Source organism: Glycine soja, chromosome 18 (genome assembly GCF_004193775.1).
Source record: "Glycine soja cultivar W05 chromosome 18, ASM419377v2, whole genome shotgun sequence".
In the NCBI taxonomy this organism is placed as follows: Eukaryota; Viridiplantae; Streptophyta; class Magnoliopsida; order Fabales; family Fabaceae; genus Glycine; species Glycine soja.
In genome coordinates, this window is record NC_041019.1 from 7,494,113 (window position 1) to 7,517,344 (window position 23,232).

The 23,232-nt window shown below is 32.5% G+C and overlaps 3 protein-coding genes across 5 annotated transcripts; 2 read left to right on the top strand and 1 right to left on the bottom strand.

Annotated features, from left to right (window-relative positions):
• The first annotated feature begins 1,085 nt into the window (after positions 1–1,085).
• LOC114394854 (50S ribosomal protein L19-1, chloroplastic-like) lies at positions 1,086–4,822 on the top strand. The gene is made up of 5 exons (XM_028356521.1): positions 1,086–1,288; positions 2,081–2,335; positions 2,417–2,503; positions 2,596–2,729; positions 4,411–4,822. The coding sequence occupies exons 1-5, from the start codon at positions 1,157–1,159 to the stop codon at positions 4,511–4,513; spliced, it is 711 nt and encodes a 236-aa protein (XP_028212322.1). The 5' UTR covers positions 1,086–1,156; the 3' UTR covers positions 4,514–4,822.
• A 5,547-nt stretch (positions 4,823–10,369) lies between these two features.
• Positions 10,370–13,488, top strand: LOC114397589 (DNA-dependent metalloprotease WSS1). 2 transcript variants are annotated; one of them, XM_028359698.1, is made up of 5 exons: positions 10,370–10,482; positions 10,571–10,754; positions 11,311–11,506; positions 12,191–12,874; positions 13,087–13,488. In XM_028359698.1, the coding sequence occupies exons 2-5, from the start codon at positions 10,597–10,599 to the stop codon at positions 13,276–13,278; spliced, it is 1,230 nt and encodes a 409-aa protein (XP_028215499.1). In that variant the 5' UTR covers positions 10,370–10,482; positions 10,571–10,596; the 3' UTR covers positions 13,279–13,488. The 2 variants fall into 2 exon arrangements, with proteins under 2 accessions (XP_028215499.1, XP_028215500.1); XM_028359699.1 differs by having other exon boundaries at positions 10,571–10,751.
• Positions 13,489–13,916: 428 nt separating this feature from the next.
• LOC114397588 lies at positions 13,917–22,885 on the bottom strand. 2 transcript variants are annotated; one of them, XM_028359696.1, is made up of 9 exons: positions 22,746–22,885; positions 21,180–21,640; positions 20,684–20,825; positions 19,428–19,577; positions 17,797–18,099; positions 16,909–17,073; positions 15,611–15,769; positions 15,032–15,405; positions 13,917–14,676 (listed from the first exon to the last, which is right to left on the bottom strand). In XM_028359696.1, exons 1-9 carry the CDS (start codon positions 22,792–22,794, stop codon positions 14,065–14,067), a joined length of 2,415 nt encoding a protein of 804 aa, XP_028215497.1. In that variant the 5' UTR covers positions 22,795–22,885; the 3' UTR covers positions 13,917–14,064. The 2 variants fall into 2 exon arrangements, with proteins under 2 accessions (XP_028215497.1, XP_028215498.1); XM_028359697.1 differs by lacking the exon at positions 15,611–15,769.
• Positions 22,886–23,232: the final 347 nt, after the last annotated feature.

Here is a 23,232-nt window from a genome sequence, read left to right on the forward strand (position 1 = left end):
TAAATTTAGGAAAAAAAAAGTAAAATCTCCAAATTTTTGATAATAAAAACATATTTAAACCATAGAATCTAGATTAAATTAAGGATATTGTTACACCCGGTCCCTTTTATTGCTAAGTAAACTACCATTTCCTTTTCAAACATTCTTCTTTTCCTTGCACACTCTCTCTTTCATAGTAACAACATATCATCCTTTCTTTCATCACTCTCCCTTCATCTTCCCTTGAGTCCTTTTCTTCAATCTCTCTTTATTCCCCTCTTGTTTGGTCTCTTGTTCTAGCATTAGGGTTTTCTATCTTTCAAACTCCAATGTAGTATGTTTATGTTTCTAACTACTTTTCTTTCTTGTTTTTATTTTTGTCCATTCACACAACATCATTAATCTCTCTTTTTTACATATGCAACAACATATGACTATATCTTAAATTTGTCCAAGTTGTTATAATGGAGTATCTTTTAAAGTTAGATTGAAGAATTGATTTTAATTATATGTTTTCTCCACTTCACTTGCTTCATTTTATACAAATTTTCCTTTATATAGGATTATTAATGGTCTTAGTGTTCTCCTTGAATTCTTCTAAATCTTTTTTTTACATTCCATAATGTTCTTTTCATGGCACAAAATAATATTCCAAAAAATACTTTTCAGGTCATTAGTTTATTTTAAAAATTCTGGAAAATATTTTCTGAAACCCAAAGTCATTATTCTCGGAAGTACTTTTGGAATGTTAAAAACAAAACATTATTCCAAAAAGTACATTCTAGTATATATATATATATATATATATATATATATATACATTAAAATAAATTAGAAGAAAAAAGCAAATGAGAGACTACTTGGCCAAAAAGGAGAGTGAATATAATACCAAAAGCTTATATAATATCCTAACCAAGTTTTCAATCTAACCCATGGATCGACTCCGACGAGTTTCATTTTCAAAATAGGGTGTTAAGAGTCGGTGTAAACTGTGCACCTAAAACTCAAATTTGTATTTCACCACCAAGATTCGGGTCGGGAACCGGGTTTTACCCGACCCATTACGTAATTAACCCCGAAATAGTACCCATGGAGTCACGTGCGCAAGCGCAAGCCATAAACCCTAACACAGGGCTTTTCCCCTTCTCTCTCGCTCTCTTTCGCTGCGTCCTCGGTTATGGCTTCTCGCAGGCTCTCATCATCTCTGCTCCGACCATTCCTCCGTCGATCTCTGCCGGAATTTCAAGCTCCGACCCCTTTCCGGCTATTCTCTGTCCCAAACTTTTCCACTCGCGTTTCTCCGATCGCCGTAAGCATCCGCTTCATTCATTTCCTTACACTTTTTTCGCACTCGATTTTGATCTTGTGCTGCTGCTGCTGCTGCTGCTGCTGTTGAATCAAGTAACAAGGACAATCGATGTATTTTAATCAGATTAAGATAGGCTTGGTTAGGGTGAATACGATGGGAATGTATCTTCACCTTGTTGTGTTTGAATGACAGAGTCCTATCGTTATGGTTTTATAATGACTATATGATGTAACATGGTGTTATAGTATGTCAACTGATATCATATAATCCTGAATTGTGATTGGAAGTTTGTTAAGTTATAGATAATAATGTTTAGTATAGTTGTGATCTGCTCTGTTTTCTTGTTAATTATGCTTGATTGAGTGGAGTGAATAGAGGAATTAAAGATACATAAGTATTTAGAGCTCTTCAAGGGGTATTTTTGGGTTTGTTGGGATAAACTTTTCCAACAGCGTTGATAGGAGAATAAAACAAGAAGAAAAATAAATGAAATAAGTTTATCCATAAGCTAAAATTAGCTTATACATAAGCTAATTTCTAGAAGTTCTCTCACTTCAGCTTCTCCAAAAGCTAATTTTTAAATTGTGCATACCTAATTTCACTTATGAAGAAACTTATTTCATTTTTTCTTCTCTTATAAGTGCTTATGGAAAAGTTTATCTAAGGCCATGTTTATTCTATGTTTCAGTTTAGTTTTTTTGAAGGTGTGGCCTTGGTATATAGACTGACTCAAATTGACTGTGTGATATAAACTCTTATTGGTGCTTGATTTTGTCATCATTTCTTTTGCAGATTACAAAATTACCTGGGACTGAGGTATTCTCACAATTTGAGTCCGGTAATGGTTTAGCATCAGTGCTGAGAAGCTCTGGAATGGGCTTGTACCAGCCAGCTGGGGGGCTTGTACCGCCTTTTGCTAGCAGGTTTATGTCAACAGAGGCAACTTCTGTTGATTCTTCTTCTCAAGATAGTTCGATGCTGGAGCCTGAAGTTCCTCCTCGTATCAAATTTAAGAGATTAGACAAAACTGCCAGGCACATTATGCAGGCATGTAGCTGCTCTGGATTGTTTTAAATAATGACATTTTTTTTGTCACTTGTAAAAATGGTTGGTATTTATATCCTTTAGATTTTAGACAAGGAGGCAGTAGAGGAGGTGAGAGGGCAAAGAGAGATACCTGACATAAAGCCCGGTTATATTGTGCAACTCAAAGTGGTATGGAATTTATTTTCTATTCATATTTGTTTGCTTGGTTTTTGTTTGTGATAGTAATATGATCTTTTGTTTACTAACATCTGATATAACAGGAAGTACCTGAAAATAAGAGGCGTGTCTCTATTATAAAAGGCATTGTTATCGCAAGACGTAATGCTGGACTCAATACTACATTCAGAATTAGGAGGCAGGTCGCTGGGGTTGGGATTGAATCTCTATTCCCTCTGTAAGTATTACCTTCCCATATTTTAAGTAGATATGGTTTTACTATTTGAACTGGTAAAACATTCTTTTTCCATTTATTGGCATTTGAGGAGGGTTTAGTTAAATTGTGTCACTGACCATAAAGATAAAAAGACGATATAAATAATTACTTCAGGTGATGATAATTATTTGGAATTCTAATAATGGGCTCATTGTTTGGGTTGTTTATTATAAAGCCCCTTGTCAAATAAAAATGTCTCAAATTTATGATAAGAAAGAAAAAAGCAATTTTTAATTAGAAAGAGTAACTACTAAAAAAAAATGCTAGTGTAAACATAATTATTTCAAAAACTTGTTCAAATGCACATTTCTTTTTTGGTGGAAGCTAGGGGAAAAACCCCATATTCTAATGCACATTAATTTAGTGTTTAGAAAAAGACTTATTGGAATGTAAATTTTAATTCCTGTTTAATCTGTAATCCCCCGCAAGCATTATCTATAGTGGAATAAGTGAACTTTGGGGTGTAAGCGGATGCGAGTCACCCGCGAACCCGAATTGACCCAAACAATTTAGGTTGGATAATTTTTGTGTTTGGATCAAATCTGAATCGAATCAATCAAATCCGTTGAATTTTGGGTTCGGTCATGGGTTTTAATATCTAAACCTGTTGACCCGGCCTATTGATCAGTTAATTTATATTAAATTATTATTATTATTATTATTATTATTATTAATATATAATATATATTTTTAAATATTAAAAAAAATCAAATACTATTGACGGTTAATTACATAGACTTATCGACCTAAATTGAGTAAGCATCAATGCATTCTTAACCTTTAGGATCAAAGTTAGAAGGATTTTATTGATTAAAACCACTTTAGATGGGCTCTAAAAATATTTAGGATCTATTTACAAAGAGTAGGCATCATAATGGCTCATTAGTTTTGGTAGAAAAAAATGTTTGAAACTCATCTTCACCATTCTTATTGAAACTCTTCATCTTGAATATGGTATGCTTAATTTTCCATCCCCATGGATAGATGCATAGTTAAGAGTCAGTGGGGTCACTGGGGTGGAGTGAGGTCATCACAAAGTTTTCTTTTTAATAAAAAATCTAACAAGAAACAGTTGTGTTTGATTCATTTAATAAAAAATTTAGCTTATAAAAAATATTGCATTTTAAAAAAATAGATGAAATTAAATGTTTTGACCCGTTGATCCAACCCAATCCAAACTATTTACAAACGGGTTGGTTTGGGTTGAGTTTCATTTTTTTCTTCTTAGAAAACCGACTCAAACCAATCCGTTCAAATTTGATTGGGTTGGGTCACGGGTTTGACCAAACCCAACCTAAACCGACCCGCTTACACCCCCAAGTGAATTGATTTTTTTGTTATCTTTATGAGCTTAATTTAAGGTGTTTCTTTATGTGCTTGGAATGTGTTGTTGGGATCGTACTACTATTTAATGATCTTATGTTTATCCTCATTTTCAACCTGTCATAATTTTGGGTTGGGAAGAGTGGAGGGGGTGGGGGGTGGTAAGTTTTTTTTGTTGGAATTTTTAATTCAGTTGATTGTGCTTTATGTCATATTACATGTAATTTAGATAATATTTATTTATATTTTTATTATTAAGATCTTCAATCAAATATTGTAGTTAAGGCCTGAGCTCTGGGTTATGTTTGAACTGTGATAGGTATTCACCTAACATAAAGGAGATAAAGGTGCTTGACAAGAAGAGAGTGAGAAGGGCCAAACTCTACTATCTGAGGGAGAGAATGAACCCACTTAAAAATTGACATCCATCTTCATCTTGGGGGACATTTTTTATGATTCATGATCTGTCATACTTAGTATCTACAGTGTATTTATTTGCTTTTGTTGTGTCGTCAACTAGATTTTTTGTTTCAATGTGGCTTATTACCACCTAAGAATTAAGATTATGCAGTTTTATTTCAATCCTTAGAACCTGTCATGTTTTGAAAGGGTAATACGCAAGAAATTGTAATAAGATGCATTCGTGTTAAAATTTTCTTGTAGGCATGTTTTTCCCTGCCATGTTAAATTCTTGAAAAATGGGCTAGCATTTTAGCTGCCTTTTGTGCCAATATGATGAAATTGAAATCAGCAGGGTCCAGGAGTTTTGATTGATTATTATCTCTGTTTTTTTTTTTTTTGAAAAGCCAAATATTATTAAAACGATAAAGAGTACAAGATGTACCCTATACCAGAAGACAAAAACGATGACAGTAGCAAATATCTGCCACAAACCCCACCCTGAAACATTATAAGCTAACATAAACAAAATAATAGACCATATACCAAAAGAGAAGCCTAAATGTCTTCATAGCTTGTATCCAAAATTCCATCGCAAACCTTTGTTAGACTTGCAAACTTCAGCCACAACAAGTGCATATATCAGATTGTCCTATATACTTCATTTCTCAAGAGCTGATTTGCTTTCATATATATTCCATAAACCAGCATACATTAATACTTTGCAAATTTGTATTGAAACATTCAAGCGATGGTTACAGCAGTTGTCCCCTTTTATTGGAGTTACAGTTTTTGAGAATTCTTGGCAAAAATAGTTGTTTTAGAAACTAATCAATCCTATCATGGTTACTATCAACTTTCGGGAGAAGCAACCTTTTGACTTTGAGCTGGGATTTTTGAGCCCTAGGAAGTTGAAAAGCAATATACTTGGCAAATTGTCCAAAAGGGGCCCCTTTTGAAAACTTATTCCCCAAATGGGGTCCTTTTGGAACTAATTCTGGCATGGTGTTCTTTTTTACGTGAGCTGCATGCATTTTCCATGCAAACCGCCATTGACAATAGCAATTTCGCTGCCATACGACACGTGGAAGGCCAAACCGTCAGCAGTGCTGGTGACTTAACGTGGAAGGGCATCTCGCCACTTGCACTGGCGACTTCGCCACTGTTGCTGAAACCGTAGCTCTAACTGGCGAGTTTCGAAATGGCAGGCCTAGGAGTGCAGGACGTAGAAGCCATTTCCAAGGGAGGGTGCAGACTGAGCAGCTGCAGCGCGCAGAGGAGCAGGGAATCGCCAGTGCAAGTGTGAAAGAAAGACCCAAATGTGCTCACTGTGACATGTTGGGGCACACGAAGGACAAATGTTACAAGCTTGTGGGTTACCCACCAAATTACTTCAAAAATCGTACTAGCAACTCGATGAATCAAGTACATGACACACCCGAAAGTTCACCTTCTGTTCAGGCACCAACTTTAACGCCTACTCAGTGTCAACAATTGATCTTTTTCTTAACCAATCATATGAAAATCGAAACCACAATTGATGCAATAGCCACAAATGTTATAGGTATCTGTATGAATGTTGCCTTCAATAATGATCACCACACTTGGATCATTGATACTGGGGCTACCTCTCACATTTGTTGTTTCAAAGAATTGTTTAATTCATATACTACCATGTTTAACTCGCATGTTCTTCTGCCTAATTCCACGAAAGTTAAAGTAGAAGGAATAGGCAGTATTAAGATTAATGAAGACATTTTTCTTCACAATGTTCTGTTCATACCTCCATTCAGATTTAATCTTCTATCCCTTGTCACTCTTATCAATACTAATCCTTTTCAATTTACAATGGAAACTGACTCTTTTATTCTACAGGACCTCGAGACTTTGAGGAGGATTGGCACTGCTAAGCAAAAGCAAGGATTACTGGTTTTTGAGTTTCCTAAACACATTCTTTGTTCTAAATATATGAATATATGTAATAATGTTTCATATGAAACCTGGCATAGAAGATTAGGCCATATACCCATTCTTGTATACAAAATAATTGCTAATAAAATGGATTTTACCTATGTAGATTCCAGTTATCATTGTAGCACTTGTTATATTGCCAAACAAAATAGGCTCCCTTTTCCTAAATCCCAATAAATTCAGTGATCATTGTTTTGACTTGATTCATGTTGACAAATGGGGACCTTTTAGGCACCTCACTCATGATGGCTTTAGTTACTTCTTAACTTTAGTTGATGATAAAAGTAGGTTCACATGGATATATATGCTTAAAAATAAATTTGATTGTATTACTATCATACCTCAGTTATTTTCCTATGTTGAGAATCAATTCAAAACTAGTATTAAGGCTTTTAGGTCTGATAATGCTAGAGAACTAGTTTTTAAAGATTTTTTTCCTTCAAAAAGATGTCTTACATCAATTTTCCTGTTTAGAGAGACCCCAACAAAATAGTGTGGTGGAAAGAAAACACTTACATATATTTAACATTGCTAGGACTTTACTGCATCAATCTAATGTTCCTATAAAAATGTGGAGAAAATGTGTTAAAACTGTTGTCTTTCTAATGAATAGAACACCAAGTCCTATTTTGCAACACAAATCTCCTTATGAAATTCTGCATCAACAACTACCTAGCTATTCTGATTTCAGGACCTTTGGAACTTTACGTTATGCATCTACTCTTCTATCCACACGACACAAGTTCAGTCCAAGAGCTACTGCAACAGTTTTCATAGGTTATCCTCATGGATATAAAGGCTACAAGTTGTTAGACTTGACCACTCTCGAAACTTTCATATCAAGGGACGTGAAGTTCTATGAACACATCTTTCCTATCAAAGACAAAGACTCTACAACAAGGTCCACTAATCCTCTCAGCCCTTACATTACTCCAAATTTGATTACTCCAGACATTTGTGATGATCCTGACCCTATACACACACAACACCATCCAGACAACCAACCAAGCATACAAAACAACCCTCAGCCTAACCCATTTTCAGAATATCAACTCAGAAGATCAACTAGACAGTGTGGCCAACCCAGATACCTTACTGATTATCATTGTTACAATGTAACTATGGATTCCAAACCTCTATATCTTATCCAAAACTACATTGATTACTCAAAAATTACAGCACATCATACCCACTATATCTGTCAAATTTCTAAAAATCATGAACTACAGACATACAAGCACATCAAGTTTCCTCACTGGAAACAAGCTATTCAAGATGAACTTACAGCCATGGATCTCAACAACACTTGGACTATCACTCATCTACCGCCCAACAAGAAACCTATCACCTGCATATGGTTATTCAAATTGAAATTGAACTCTGATGGAACTGTGGCAAAACACAAGGCAAGACTTGTAGCGCGTGGTTTCACACAACAATATGGCCTAGATTTCCAAGAGACTTTTTCCCCTATGGCTAAGATTACTACTCTCAGATTCCTTTTGTCTCTTGTTGCTTCTCAGCATTGGCACCTAGCTCAGCTAGATGTGAACAATGCATTCCTTAATGGCAGCTTGGATGAAGAAAATCTACATGCAGATACCTCAAGGCTACAACCACGAATCTCCTTCTCGATCATCTGCACCTCTTGTTTGCAGGTTGAATAAGTCCATTTATGGCCTAAAGCAAGCTTCAAGAAGCTGGTTCAATAAGTTTCGCACCACATTGACCTCTCAAAACTACATTCAGTCAAAGCATGATTACACCTTGTTCACCAAAGGAACATGTTCATCATTCATAGCCATTTTGGTCTATGTTGATGACATTGTCATTGCCAGCCCTGATAAAACAGCTATTCACTCTGCAAAAACCATGCTTCAACAATACTTCAAATTAAAAGATTTGGGTAATCTAAAATTCTTCCTTGGCCTAGAACTCTCAAGATCTCAAGTTGGGATATTCATGTGCCAGAGACATTATACTATGTCAATTTTGGAGGACACTGGAATGCTTGCTTGTAAGCCGTCTGTAGTACCTATGGAGGCTGATCTAAAATTGAATGCAGAATCAGGATCACAACTTCCAGATCCAGAAACTTATAGAAGACTCATAGGAAGACTTCTATACCTAACCATCTCAAGGCCCAATATTTGTTACATTGTTCACCAACTAAGCCAGTTTGTATCTAATCCTCGCTCAGTACACACGAATGCAGCAAACATTCTGCTAAGATACCTCAAGCACACAGCTGGACAAGGGGTCCTTTTTAAAGCCAAGTCAGATACATCCCTCCATGCTTATGTAGATGCAGATTGGGGTTCATGTCTTGACAGCCGAAAATCAACAACTGGATATTGTATTTTCTTAGGAAATTCATTGATTTCTTAGAAGACAAAGAAACAAAAGACAATTAGTAAATCTTCTGCAGAAGTAGAATATCGAGCTTTATCATTTGTGTCAAGTGAGTTTACTTGGCTACGAAACTTGCTAAATGATTTCAATATTAAGATATCATTTGCAGCTGTCTATTGTGACAACAAAGTAGCAATCCACATTGCTACAAACCCCACATACCATGAAAGAACCAAGCACCTAGAGATTGATTTGCATTATGTCAGAGAACAAGTTGACAAAGGAGCACTAAAACTGATTCATGTCAGAAAACATCATCAACTTGCAGATGTTTTCACAAAGTCTTTGCCTCAAAGTGCTTTTCTCAACATCATCTCCAAGCTGGGTATCAAGAATATCTTTCTCCCATCTTGAGGGAGGGGGGAAGGTATTGGCATTATTAGTTATAGGGAATTATAATTAGTTCGTTAGTTATTTTCTGTTAAGCATCTTGCTTGTATATAAACCTTCATAGAGTGATTTCTGTAGAGAGTTAACTCTTTTACTCATTTTCAATGATAAATTTCTTTCTTCTAATATTTTCCCTTCATCATAAGTTTCAATATTTTTAAAATCGAAAAATTATCCCTACCTTTTTAAACTTTTGCATACAACTTTTCAGGAGGATAGAGGAAAATGGGGCTCATTTTAAATTTATTAAAAATAAGAATTATTTTTCAATTATATTAATATTATTGTTGTTAAATTATTGAACATTAGGATTGTTTTGTAATATCTTAAAATTATTACATAACATTTAAAATTTCTTAAATTAATTTATACTATTATGCTAAGAGTAAGAGTAGCATTTCCAAAAGTTTTCTTGGAGCATGAAAGTGTAACGCAATTTTTTTTCCAAAACTTAATATATAGTATCATTTTCAGTTCACCTACCTACTTAATAGATGGTCCTTAGAAAAATAAATAGTGCTTTCATGATAATATTTTGATAACTTTTCATTTATTTAAAAGAATGCTATCTAAGCGTGGATCAGTTGGCATTACAGTGCTATGTCTAATGGTAGAAAATTTTCCCCATACATCAATGAAGGGATTGAACTTCCTGCAGTTAAAGCATGACATCATCTCTCATACGGTGCCCATGATAGACTATTGTAAATTAAGAAGTCAAGTACTTACTTGAAAGAAAAAAAATACTTATTTTTCGATTCTCAATTTCTCATCCACGTTGTTCATTAGGTTTGCTTAATTTCTTGCTTGAATGAAGCTTTATAGGGTTTGTGCCTTTGTGGGTACTTTTTTTTTTTAATCATACTTACAATCATAATAGAGATATATTCTTATCTTATACTTCAGTTTTTTGGAATCAATATTCTAACGTGTATTTCATTCCGTTATTTTGTTTTTCAAATTTTGAAAATTTTAAACATGGATTAATCTTAGTCATTAAAAGATCCTAATCCAGGAGTATAAAAAGTATATTTTTTCCTTCGTTTTTATAATTTAAGAAAATGACGCCACACGTGCGACAAATTCAAAACCCCGCTCAGCCTCGCGCGTTAATATCAAACCTCAATAAGCATCACATAAAAAAGAGGCTTCATTTCGTCGTCGTTTCAACTCTCTCTGTCTACATTCTCCATTTGCACCAAATTCTCTGCGCGATTCGGTACCATCCATCATCGCCGTTTTCAAATTCTTCAATTTTCACCATCAATTCCCTTTCGCCTCTCTCAATCGATATAATTTTTTTGCAGAGTTTGGGATTTCAGGGTTTTGGACGATGAACGTGGGCGACCTAAACAAGGTTTGGGAAATCAGGGCTCTGAAGAGGAAACCCGCGGCTGAAGAAGCCACGAAGATGTTGGAAAAGATCGCCAAACAGGTCCAACCCATCATGCGCAAACACAAATGGAGGATCAAACTTCTCTCTGAAATGTGGTATTTCAAATTTTCATTTTTTGTTTATTTATTCATTAATGCAAAATGCCATTCACTTGCCTTTTGTATTTATTTAAATTTAAATACTTGGAGGCAGAACTTTACCGTCCATGGTGATTCTACCAAGAACTTTCACTTGCCTGTAGTGTTGTTTTGTTAATGGGTAATGGAGGTAAAATGAAGCAATGGAGTTAGGAAGAGTAGAGTTTTCATTTTGGAGTAAAAGCCACCGTTTTAATGACTAAAGATATGCTAGTACTAAATTAACAGCTTTTGTGATTGGATCATTTCAGTTTGTGTAGTGGTTGATTTTATTGAAAGTTTTATATTGTTCATAGGAAGATTCGGATCATTTTTCTTTTTGCTTCATGATTTTGGTCTGGTTTGGTTTCTGCTAATTGAAACTTAGAAATAATAGTTTGAAAATTGTGCATTTGCTTAAACAGGCCAAATTGCCTTTCCATTTGGGGGATTGATTTTGATTTTGGCTTGTTTAGATATATGTTGCTTTTGATTTTTTGGGGAATGACTAAGGAGCTGGTTCATGTGATTGTAGCCCAAGCAATCCACGTCTTCTGGGGTTGAATGTTGGAGCTGGTATACATGTGAAGTTGCGGCTACGGAGACCGAACAGGGATTTGGACTTCTACCCGTTTGATCAGGTTCTGGATACGATGCTTCATGAGCTTTGCCATAATGCCCATGGCCCTCATAATGCCAACTTCTACAAGCTCTGGGATGAACTTAGAAAGGTTCTTTTTGTCCTCTGATGTTATTATTATCGATGGAAAATGATCTTTAGATTTTTTGCCTTTTCAAATGCACACTCTTTGCATTATAGAACTACCTTGTGGATTTTGTGAGGTCTTTATTTGTCATATTTTCTTTCAAGTGTATTTTTTAGCTAATATTTTTCTGGTTAACTCAAGTTTATGACTTTCTCGATACACAGAAGATATTAGCACATGAATTTCATTGGCAGGGTTCCTATTCTATCTAAGGATCAGATTGTTATGATCTACATGTACCATACTGAAATTCACAGATTGTCAATTTTAATTGGTGAGAAGATATATTGTCTTTTGAGCATTTTTATAAGCTAAGATTCCCATCAAAACAATGATAATAATAGAAATGAATAATTAAATTAAATAAATAAGAAAGGAAATGTAATAGAAGGAGGACAGAACTTTGTTTTGTAGCAACTTATCCCCAAATGCTGGTCATGCTAGAAACTGCAGGTTGCTAACAAGACAGAAGACATTTAGAATCCTCTCCATGTAACATTATCTTTTGAAAAGTTGAAATGTTGGTTCACTGGTACCTATGATTGTTCTAAATACTTGTTTGCAGCTGTGAATTTTTAAGAAGAAAATTATGTTCTGTTCTTAGTAAGTTATAAAAATTATTTGTCCTTGTTTGTTAATCATGCATAGGAATGTGAAGAGTTGATGGCTAAGGGAATAAGTGGTGCTGGGGAGGGATTTGATCTTCCAGGAAGGCGTTTAGGTGGTTATTCCCGTCAACCTCCACTTTCATCCCTCCGTAAAACTGCACTGGAAGCTGCAGAAAAAAGAGTACAATTGGGATCTCTTCTTCCGTCTGGGCCAAAACGTCTAGGTGGTGATAGTGTTATAATGAGGGCCCTTAGTCCAGTACAAGCTGCTGCAATGGCTGCAGAACGGAGATTACAGGATGACGTATGGTGTGGTTCTCAATCTTGTGAAAATTTGGATCATGAAGATGTTGACTATGAAGTTGCTGAGAACATCGTGCATAAGGGGGAAAATGTGGGAAGCTCAAGACAAACAGACAATTCTACTCTACCTTCGAATCTGTTATCTCGAAAAAGAAGTCAGGATACCAATTCAAGTTTACCTGCTAAGTCATCATCTAGTACTTCTGAATTTGTAGATTTGACTATGGATACACCGAAAAGTAGACCTGACAAGGAGCATCAAACTGGACCTAAACGAAGATGCGGTGGATCAGAAAGCTTTTCACATTCTCAATCAAATTATCAGGCAGGATCTAGTTCAGCAAATTTATCAAGTGTATCTGGGCGACATTCTGAAGAATCTGGAATGTGGGAGTGTACAATGTGCACTCTGTTGAATAAAGTAAGCATCCGAATATATTGCATTCATTCTTGCATACATTATTTTTTTTTCTTTTGCTACAAATTATATAAATAATTATTTTAAGGTGGAGTTTACTCTTGAAAGTGTTATGTTATGGCTTCATTCTTCTAAAATATATAATTAACACTACCTACCTATGGCCTTATAACATAGTGACTTTTCTAATGCATGTGAATGATGTACCATCGCAGAGATTGGCTCCCATATGTGAGTTGTGTGGCACTCAACAGCCAAAAGATTTTAGTACCAAATGCAACACTTGGTCTTGTAAATTCTGTACGTTGGAAAACAATGTGAAGTTGGAGAAGTGCTCAGCCTGTGATCAGTGGAGATACTCTCATGGCCCATCAGTGTCAATCCGAGCACCCAACCTTGGTACATAGAAGAGCTGCGTAGTTTGCTTAATGGAGCACTTTTGATCCATTTTTGGCTTTAGTCTTTACAAAATTGCATTACTTTCTCCACCAATCTATTTATTTTTGGTTTCTTATTTTTCTGTGCATTGGTCTATATCTTCTAATTCGGAGATATGCTTTTCTATTAGTTAACGCTCCTAAAATTTATCAATAGAATAGAAACATCTTTAAACTTTAGCATGAGGAATGTGATAAAGGAGAAGGCATATGCACAGTCTTGAGATGGCTACCTTTTAGTCTTAACCTAAGGAAAAAAATATATGAACACCAAATGCTATTTAATACCTAGAGAGGGAAAGAGGAAAATTTATAGGTATAATAGGTGACATGATATGATAGGAAGAAAAAGATAGAGATAAATAATTAGTGTTAATGAAGTGTTTGATATATAAAGGTGTCTATATATCATCACTCTAAACTTATATACATGTTCTAGTCTTTATATCTCACTATTAATGTTGTGCTCATATATGTCAGTATTTTTCACTAAAACATTCATTTACATTTTTATGGTGGTTAGTTATCGATTAAATTGGAAGAACAAAAGAAAAATAAAAATGAAGGATGAACATGCACAAATAATCTATCAGCTGTAACAATTGACATAACACATAATCATATAAACTATCTTAAATTAATAAGCACAATCCAACACTACATAATGCTCCAAATAGAGGTATACAAAATTCATTATTGTTACTTGAATAAGTAACATTTTCAATTTATCATACTCAAAGTGGAACAAAAAGCACCCTATAAATCATCCCCTTTATCACTTGCCAGTGGCACTTTTGTTGTAATGGCTCTCATAAGATCAATATATAGTGGAAATTGTGCTACTGCATAGAAGGTCACAGGCAAGCAAGTTACTGTATAAATGAGGATTAAGACTTGCTTGAATTTGTCATCGATCACAAAGAAATGAGCAGAGCAGAAAGTAGCAAACAATGCAGCAATAGATATGAAAAGAGAACTTAAGCCCATAAGCAATTTAAGTGGCAAATTAGTTCGAAAATCCCTGATTTCTTTCCGAGAAGTGAGTATAGAGAGGAACATTATGAGGGCAGTGACGGAGAAGCATAGGCCAATTAATGAACACATTGCAAATGACTCGAATGGAACCTGGCCTTCTAATGCAGGTTTACCCGTGTCAGTGTTGACACCACCAGGGACAGTGGTAGATGTGGCAAAGGAAACACCAGCAAGGAGAGCTGCCACTACTGAGCAAGACTCTGAGGTGTCCTTGAGCCACCCACTAGCTTCTTTGACGAGTCCTTTATGTGATTCTCTAAAGATTTCTCCTGCAGTTTTCTCCTTTTTATTGGTTCTAATTGTGAAATGCTCTGGCACTAGCTCCTTTATGTACTGCTCCATGGTAGAATTAAAAGGGTGAACAAGTGTCTATGTTATTGAAAACCATATCAAATTAATTAATGAATTACTGGCTAGTGTGTGCCTATGTGATAATGAAAACAAATTAGTAAATGACAATAACATATTTTGTCTATAATCTGCACAATAGACATAAGTATTAGACAAACTCGCCTCATTTGATAAAGTTCTTATGGATTTTACCTAATAATAAATTGTGTATTGAAAATAAAAAATCAAACAGTGTGTTGTTAGTGGATATTTTTTCTTAAATAGTAAACTAGTAAAGGTTAGAATTGCACAAGGTTAAGTTGGATTAGGACTTTATTGATATAAAAAACATATATACCTGAAACCATTTAATATGCCACATCATTTGCAAGGCAGAACCAGATATCATCCAACCCTTATCGATTGGTGCTGCTGCCAGGTGTAACATAGTGTTCTCTTGATCATCTACACCTAGAATTAGGTTGTGCAAGACTACTTTTGTTTTCTTCTCTCCAAATCGATTTTTTAATTCCTCAACAATAAGGGTTTGTCTGTTCTCCACTGCTATAAGTAACACATTTTTCTTCTTGGAGTTAGTTTCATGTATGGCACTTGGTATTTTAGATATAAGCTCATTCACCATTTCTATTATGCCATTTCTTGCCGCAACCAAAATCGCTGTCTCTTCTCTGTCAATATTCAAAGCCATTATCTCCTCTTTGTCAATATTTTCTGCAAGTTGCATTTTGAGATTTTCCAACATGTTATTAAGGTAAATTATAAATATTGTTATTCAACACTAAATATTGGGACTTCAGTCTTTTGAATAAAATTTTCAAATAAGATTGTCCAAACTAACTATAAATAATTATATGTATAAGTATTTAATAAGTATTTAATAAGATTGTCCAAACTAACTATAAATAATTATATGTACCTGTATTGTAAGCATAAATGAAATCTGTTTGAACACTCGAGTCTAATAGTGGTGGACCTCCACTTCCCGTATATGACTCATAAGGTTTTTTCATAAATTCACTCAAGAGTTGACCACTCCATTTGTGCTTTTGTTTCATCTTCCTAATGTTTTCAACCCCTAAACAAACATAAAAAAGTAAAATTGCATGGAACAACAATACTCATCATTGTCACACCCTATATATATGGAAAACTAAGTTTAAATCATGTAACTAAGGCTAGAAAACAATGCAAAAGAAAAAACTATATTCTAAGGTAAGTTGTTATTTATTAGGCTTGTACATATATATGAGTATAAGTTTTGTTAAGCAAAACTGAAATTGTTACTATAGACAGTCTGTACTTGCACTAATAATATGATACATCACTAACAATGTGTTGTACCATGATATATACTCCTTTCGATTTTTTTATAAGGCTCAATTAATTAATTTATTAAGATTAAGAAAGTTAATTAACATAGTAGCATTAAATTTATCTTGATTTTTTTAAATTACCCCTAATATTAATGAGACACATTTTTATTCTTTTTTTAACTATTCCTTTTGTCGTTAATAATTGTCATGTAAAAAAATTACTCCAAAGTCCAAAACAAGTGTGATTTTGGCTTTTTAATGTAATATTAACCATTTTTTTCATTTATCTCTAATATTATTAACAATATACAAAAAAAAAACTTAAAATGAATTAATAATGATAAAGTTAATTTTGTAAAGTAATTATTCTCTTTCATCCATTCATTAATTTTTTTCTTGATTTGTGTAAAAAAACCTAACATGACAATAATTATGGATATAAAGAGTATTTTTTCAGTTTTAATTTTTTTAATGTCTTTTGTCGTTAATATATTTATTACTTTAAAATTTTATTAGTTATGCATGTGACTAGTGAAAGTAAGTTTTTAAAATGCTCTTTATACAAGATAAAGTTAAACTACAAAAGAGCTTAACAAATGCATTTTACTTTTAATTATTGCACTCAGAAAAATGATTCATAATTAAGGATATTTTTGTGAAAAAATAATTAATATAATAGACATTAATTCTAGATTGAGGCTTATAAAAATGACTAAAGGAAATATTAATTTGTTGTAGAAACAAAATTTTCTAATAATATATATGATAAATTAATATACTCGTAATATGCAATGTCTAATATTTTTTTTAATGACTAACATTTTTCCGTTAAAAAATAGTTTATTTTTGTAGTAGAATCGGTCAAGATATATCAACTTAGAGTGAAGAAATAGGTACATACCTACTCCCGAAAGGCCAAGAGTATATATGTATGCAAGCTTCACAGACTGAAGACATGAAACCAAATTTGGTGGAACATGCTCATGGCCCAGATCTTCTGCCATTGATATTTGACATTGTGGATGTTTCTCTGGATCTTCTTGTTTCTCTCTCTTGTGTCCTGATGCTGTAATTAGTGAGATCAAAGTTAGTTTATTTTAATCGATAAGAAACAATGATATTTCAAATAGGTTTTTTATTATATAAGCTTAACCATCAAATGAAAATCTATGATTTATAAAATAAATAAATAATTATAGAGTTAGTTCCTATGAATATGGAACAACACAGTATATCCCAGACACTTTAAAATTCTGAGAAATTTATAAATTTGGATTGCACTATCATTCAACTATGGATTAATTCTCATACATAATAAAATTATTGACTTTTTATACTTGAAGTGATTTCAGACTAGGTAATATTATAAAACACTTTATTGTTTTTTGTTGAATAAGAAAAAAGTGTAAGAGTTACTATAACTTAACTAAATAAATAAAAATTCTGACATATAAAGACAGTTCATAAGGCTGAAAAACCAGTCCAAATAAAAGTCAAAAAGCCCCATAAGATTTAGCTGAAACCCAAGTCTTTGATCTAAATTTAATGAAGTCTAGAAATAATCACCACCATCCTACATGTGTCTAAAAATGCTGAATTATTTCTGCATAAGCGAATAGCTTTCTTTATCAGTCAATCGAATAAAAGGTGTAAATGGGATTATGAGAAGTCATATATACTCATGCACATATATAATGTTGAGGGGAAAAAATGAAGAGCAATAAGAGCCATATGAGGACAAAAATCTATATTAAAAAGATATAGCATAATTGAGATGTGATTCACATACCACATGTACTAATCAACCTGCATAGATCTTTAAACAAAATTCCCAGTTCTTTACCAAGAAGTTGCAGTGAACGAAAAAATGTATTAGTCAACCTGCATAGATCTTTAAACAGATGATAGAAGTGATGACATGTGTTGTAGTTCTCTGGGAGTTGTAATTCGTCCATTTTTTCTTTGGTGTTCGGGCACAGTTCATCCTTTTCTTCTTTGGTAACCATGCACTGTTCGTTCTGATATTCTTGTACTTCCGCTTTCATGTACAATTTCTCTGCTTCTTGGACGTCTAGAGTTTCTACAGATACACCTTCAGGAAGAAAGTAATATAAATGATGTGTCATAGTTAAGTAATCTAATTTAAAATTATCAACCTAAGGAACTCAACTAAAAAAAATTAGAGCCTTAATTAAAAATTATCAACTTTTGCATGTTATATTCTCACTTTTGTAGGATAATATATTGTCACCTCTGTACGGACGTGTGTATATCATGTATCAGAATTTAGATATAATAATATCCATATCTTATAAAAAAGAAGTCATTTATGGATTTTATCAAGAAAATCATACATTTTTCAATCCGAACAAGAACAAATCAACATTCATTATCTTTCTATTGAGACAGAGATATTTATAACCTTTTAGCAACTAATGCACATCGTCATTTTACAAATCCTATTATTACCTATGATACTACATATTTATTAGCATAGAGTTGGAGAAATAAATCCATTAGGCCAGCATACCGAGTTTAGAACGTGAAATGTTTAGTATAAAGATTAACAACATTTAATTAAGTCACTAAACTATTTAATTTGTCATTCTCAATTGGATCCTTCAATCTGTATTTATTTTTTAATAGTCTTGTTGGACCTAGCTAGTTAAAAAATAAATAGAAGTTCATAAACCTAATTGAAAACAAGTTTATCTCAAGAGATGGAAGGCAGCTTCAATTAAGGTTCACAAATGTGGCTGAGGTTCACAAAAGGGGGCCTTAAGGTAGTTTTGGAATTTTATAGAAAATTTAAAGTTAAAGGAGGTGCGTGAAGTACTTTGAAAGGGGCAGGAAGCAATTTTCCAAAAAATTAACCAAACTCAATTCACTTTAGTTTACTGTCAAATTAATGGGGCCGATCAAAAAACCAAACGGTCAAAGAAATGGGTCGTTTCATGACTTTTTCTTAATTTTTTTTAAATACATAAAGTTAAATTACATCATTAATAATTTTTTCTGTTTAGAAATATCATGAAATAATGATAAGTTTTAACAAAATTAATAATTTATTTTTCTAATGTTGCAAATGTTTTGATTTTTTTGGGTTAGTAACAAATATTTTGATTGATTGATATATTTGAAGAGATTAATTATGAAATATTTTATAAAAACTCAAGAAACTGTTAAAAAAGTGATTATTTTTTTAATACAAACCAAGTCATAATCAAATTTTTATGTTTATATTTTTAATATAAGCTAAGACATTAAACATGCAAGAGATAACTGATTTTCTAACCTAAATAGTTTTTAAATGGAATGAGTGATGAAATAATATATGCTTAAACAAGTAGTAAGAGAGATGCCAATGTTTCAGTCACAGATAACCATGTGTAGTGTCTAAGAATTTCGTGGACTACTTACAATGATAAAGGATTCTCTTCCACCATAGCAGATTGCTTCCACTTTTGAAGGCTGAGGGCCTAGTGGCAAGAAGTTTGAGAGGACTGAATCCCTCTCTATTCTGAATGTCGTAAAGTTTGGGGTATTTATACATTATTATAAGTGCCAAATCTGTTGCATCTCACAAAAAATAGTTATTGCATGCAGCAACTAAAAATGGTGTACATTAAACAAAGACAAACTTGAGAAGAAGAAAAAAAAAGTCGAGAAATGTGACAATAAACAATATTGAAAGTTTTAATTTTTTTTTATTGATATATAAGAAGCAAAAATAGTGGTTTGCTTTCTTTTTCAGTGACTACAGCAGTTGTGAGAGTCAACGAATTAAGAGTGAGATACATACTCCCATTCTATCTCAAATATAAACAACAAAAGTTTCTTAATTTTTTTTATCAAATATAAATAAATATCAATTATTTATATCTTATTTAATGATACTATTTTTAAAATATTATTCATTTAATAAGGTTTAAAGATTTTTTTTATTTTGATATCAAATTCCAATGAAAAATAATTTAAGAAAATATTTATTTTTAATTAAAAATGACACAATTGAATAAAGTTAACTAATTTTTTTAAATAAGTGTGATTTTTTTGCTTATAATCGAGAGATCGGAAAGAGTAATGCTTTGTACTTATTGTGTAATTTGATGTTTTCCCCCATAAGAATTTAATTAAAAAAATATTAACAGTATAAATATGTTTTTTTTATATAATCATCCAATTATGATGAATTGATTATATATGTAGTCATACTATCATCCAATCAGAATTATAATTTATAATAAATTTATCAATTTTATAATAATGATCTTAAAAATATATCAACGATGTATTAAAATATACATTGATAAATAACAATGCATTAAAATTAAATTCTTTATTCATACCCACAAAATTACATGAATCTCATTTTTCTCTAATGAGTAGCAACATGATTTCATAAAATATAATAAGGGGTCTAACTTATGCCAAGTAATATTCGGGTTAAACATTAAGAAAATTGAACCAACCATCTCAAATAACAAAGAATTGCATCAATCATTTTCTATAGAACTGGTTAATCCTATTTGTATTTTGAGTAAGTTAAACAACTCATCTAATATATTTAACCAACAATGAGGAACTTGCTAAAAACATTATGCATGTTGCTTTCCATCATTGAACAAAGTGAGAGATAAGCATATGCATGCAAATTAATGCAAGTAAAATCTTACCAAAAAATTCTCTCCGAATGGCACAGTGAAGGATACTATCCCCATTATTCCGAATAAGAAATTTAGAATAGTTAACGTTTTCATCAGCAGGCACGAGGGAACAAAGGTACCAAAAAGCTTCTTTTTGCCATGAGAGTGCAACCTGAAAGAGAAAAATTATAAGGTGAAGTGTGATTATGATGATCTCACCTAATTTTCATATCACACTTAGAGTATTATTAATAATTCTTTTGTTAAATTAGAAAACTTGCATGAATATCACACAGAAACTGACCGCATAGTGAATACTATAGTTTACACATCTAAATAACACAATAATCAATTTTACGCTATAAAAATTAAAATCGATCACGGGGATACAATAAAAAAAAAATAGAAGCAAACATTTATTGTCTTACTTTCATTATGAAAAATAATTGATTGCTTTTTACCATACAAATAACCCAAACACATTGGAATGCTTAATTAATGATTTGGAACTACTTAATAATTTTACCTGAAAAAAAGGTGTCTCTCCCTCATCATTAAGAAAGGTAATCAAACCCTTCCTTTCTTTATTTTTTCCTATGATGCATTCACATATATTCTTGAGTCCCCTTGTAGCTGCAAGGTGCAAAGGTGTGTCCCCTCTCTCATTCTTCAATGTTAAGGCCTTCTCCCCCCTTTTGTGCTTTATCATTGTTCCCACAAGACACTTAACAGCATCTTCATTGCCTTCATTCACTGCCACATGGAGTGCAGTGCCTCTTTTGTTGTTGATCTTTATCGTGCATAACTTGATGTCTTCTTCACACATTTTGATAACCTCTTCCCATTTTCCTTCCACTGTTAACCCGCGAAACTTGTCCTCTGAACTCATTGGCCCTATTTCCTTTTCTTCTTCAATATCTATTTTTCTAATTCCTATAATTTCTACATCTTCTGCATCAGTTTCTAATTCCACTGCTCTTTGGGACTCTACAAAGATATTGAAACGGAGGGTGATGATTTAAGACGGTAGAATTATTCATAATGGTACCAAAACAATCGATTATTTTGATTAAAGAAAAAAATATAAAAAGGTAAACGATTTATGCAAATACACGTACTACACTTAATTTGGGGTGAAATAAACGCTTCGGAAAATATTTATTGACTACAAAATTGGGACAGTAAAAAGTTGTTTATTTGATTTAATTTGTGGTGTTTTTTTTAAAAAAAATATGTATATAAAAAATAAGAAAAAAAAGAGTGAAAAATAAAGCATAATCATATACAATACTCTCTCCAATCATGAATATAAACAAAAAAAAATTAATTCACACAAATAACATCATTTAATTTATTTAATTCCATCAGAAAAACAAACTATTTTTTTCTCTAAATTATTCTTCATAGAAAATATAATTCACCAATTTGGAAAGAGACCCACTATGTAAGGAATAAGACCCACGCCCTCACATATTTAATAATAAAAAATAATGTGTGTGAAATATTAATTTCCACAAATTAGAGGTTACATACAAGGAAGCTAGTATGCATTTGTTCCTAAAAAAAAGTCTTTTCCTTAGTAATGATACTAATTTAGGCTCATAACTGAATGCTTTGTAAGTATTCATCTCTCATTCAAAGAAGAGAATCACCATCAGAGCTAAATATAGAGGAAATTATTTTTCAGAAAGATTCAACGTAGAACCTATCACATATTATATAATTAGTATATATATATATATATAATTAGCTATGAAGCACCAAAAAGTATATATTAGCTATGTATTATGTTCAAACATGAGTATATATAACTATGTAACATATAACGAATGCTTGGATTAAAATTTGTAAACGTTAAGTTTACAATACTGAATTTGCAAAAGTAAGTTAAGTCCTTTGTTTCTTCACGACTGTATTTTTAGACAATTTTTTTTCCAAACATACTATTGAAATAATAACTAACCATGATCCGAAACTAATTTTAACTCAAAAACATATTTTTAGAATATTTTTACCTCAAATTCAAGCATACTCATAGTCAGTTAAAAGTTGAAATTTAACGAAATAAACATCAGGATTCTGTTCTCATTACCTTCTTTCGTGAGTTGGTCACCATATTGTTGCTCTTCTATCGTTTCCATATGACTGGATGCAAGGTTGAAACAGAAATTTGATCAGTGTGTATATGGGAAGTGATAATTTGCTGATATGTTGCCAATGCAATTGAATGACCCCTTTTATATACTAAACCTCTAAATTAGATGCGTGCTCATACATTTCAGTGAATTCGAAGGAACATAAAAGAGTGATAAAGAAAAAGAATGATATAATAAACCTGCTTTGCTTTTTTTTTTTTTTTAAACACCCTTTTATCCTCAAAGTCGAACAGTAATCTTCAAAAAAACAAAAGTCGAATATTAAATAACTTAATTTCAATACTTTTTATTTAAAAATTTAACTTAAATCTTGGAGATAAAAATAACGTGGTTAGGAATAGAAATTTGAATAAAAGTATTTAGTCAACCAAATTTTTTGATCGATATTAATCATACTTCCTATTAATAACATGGTTTAAAAAA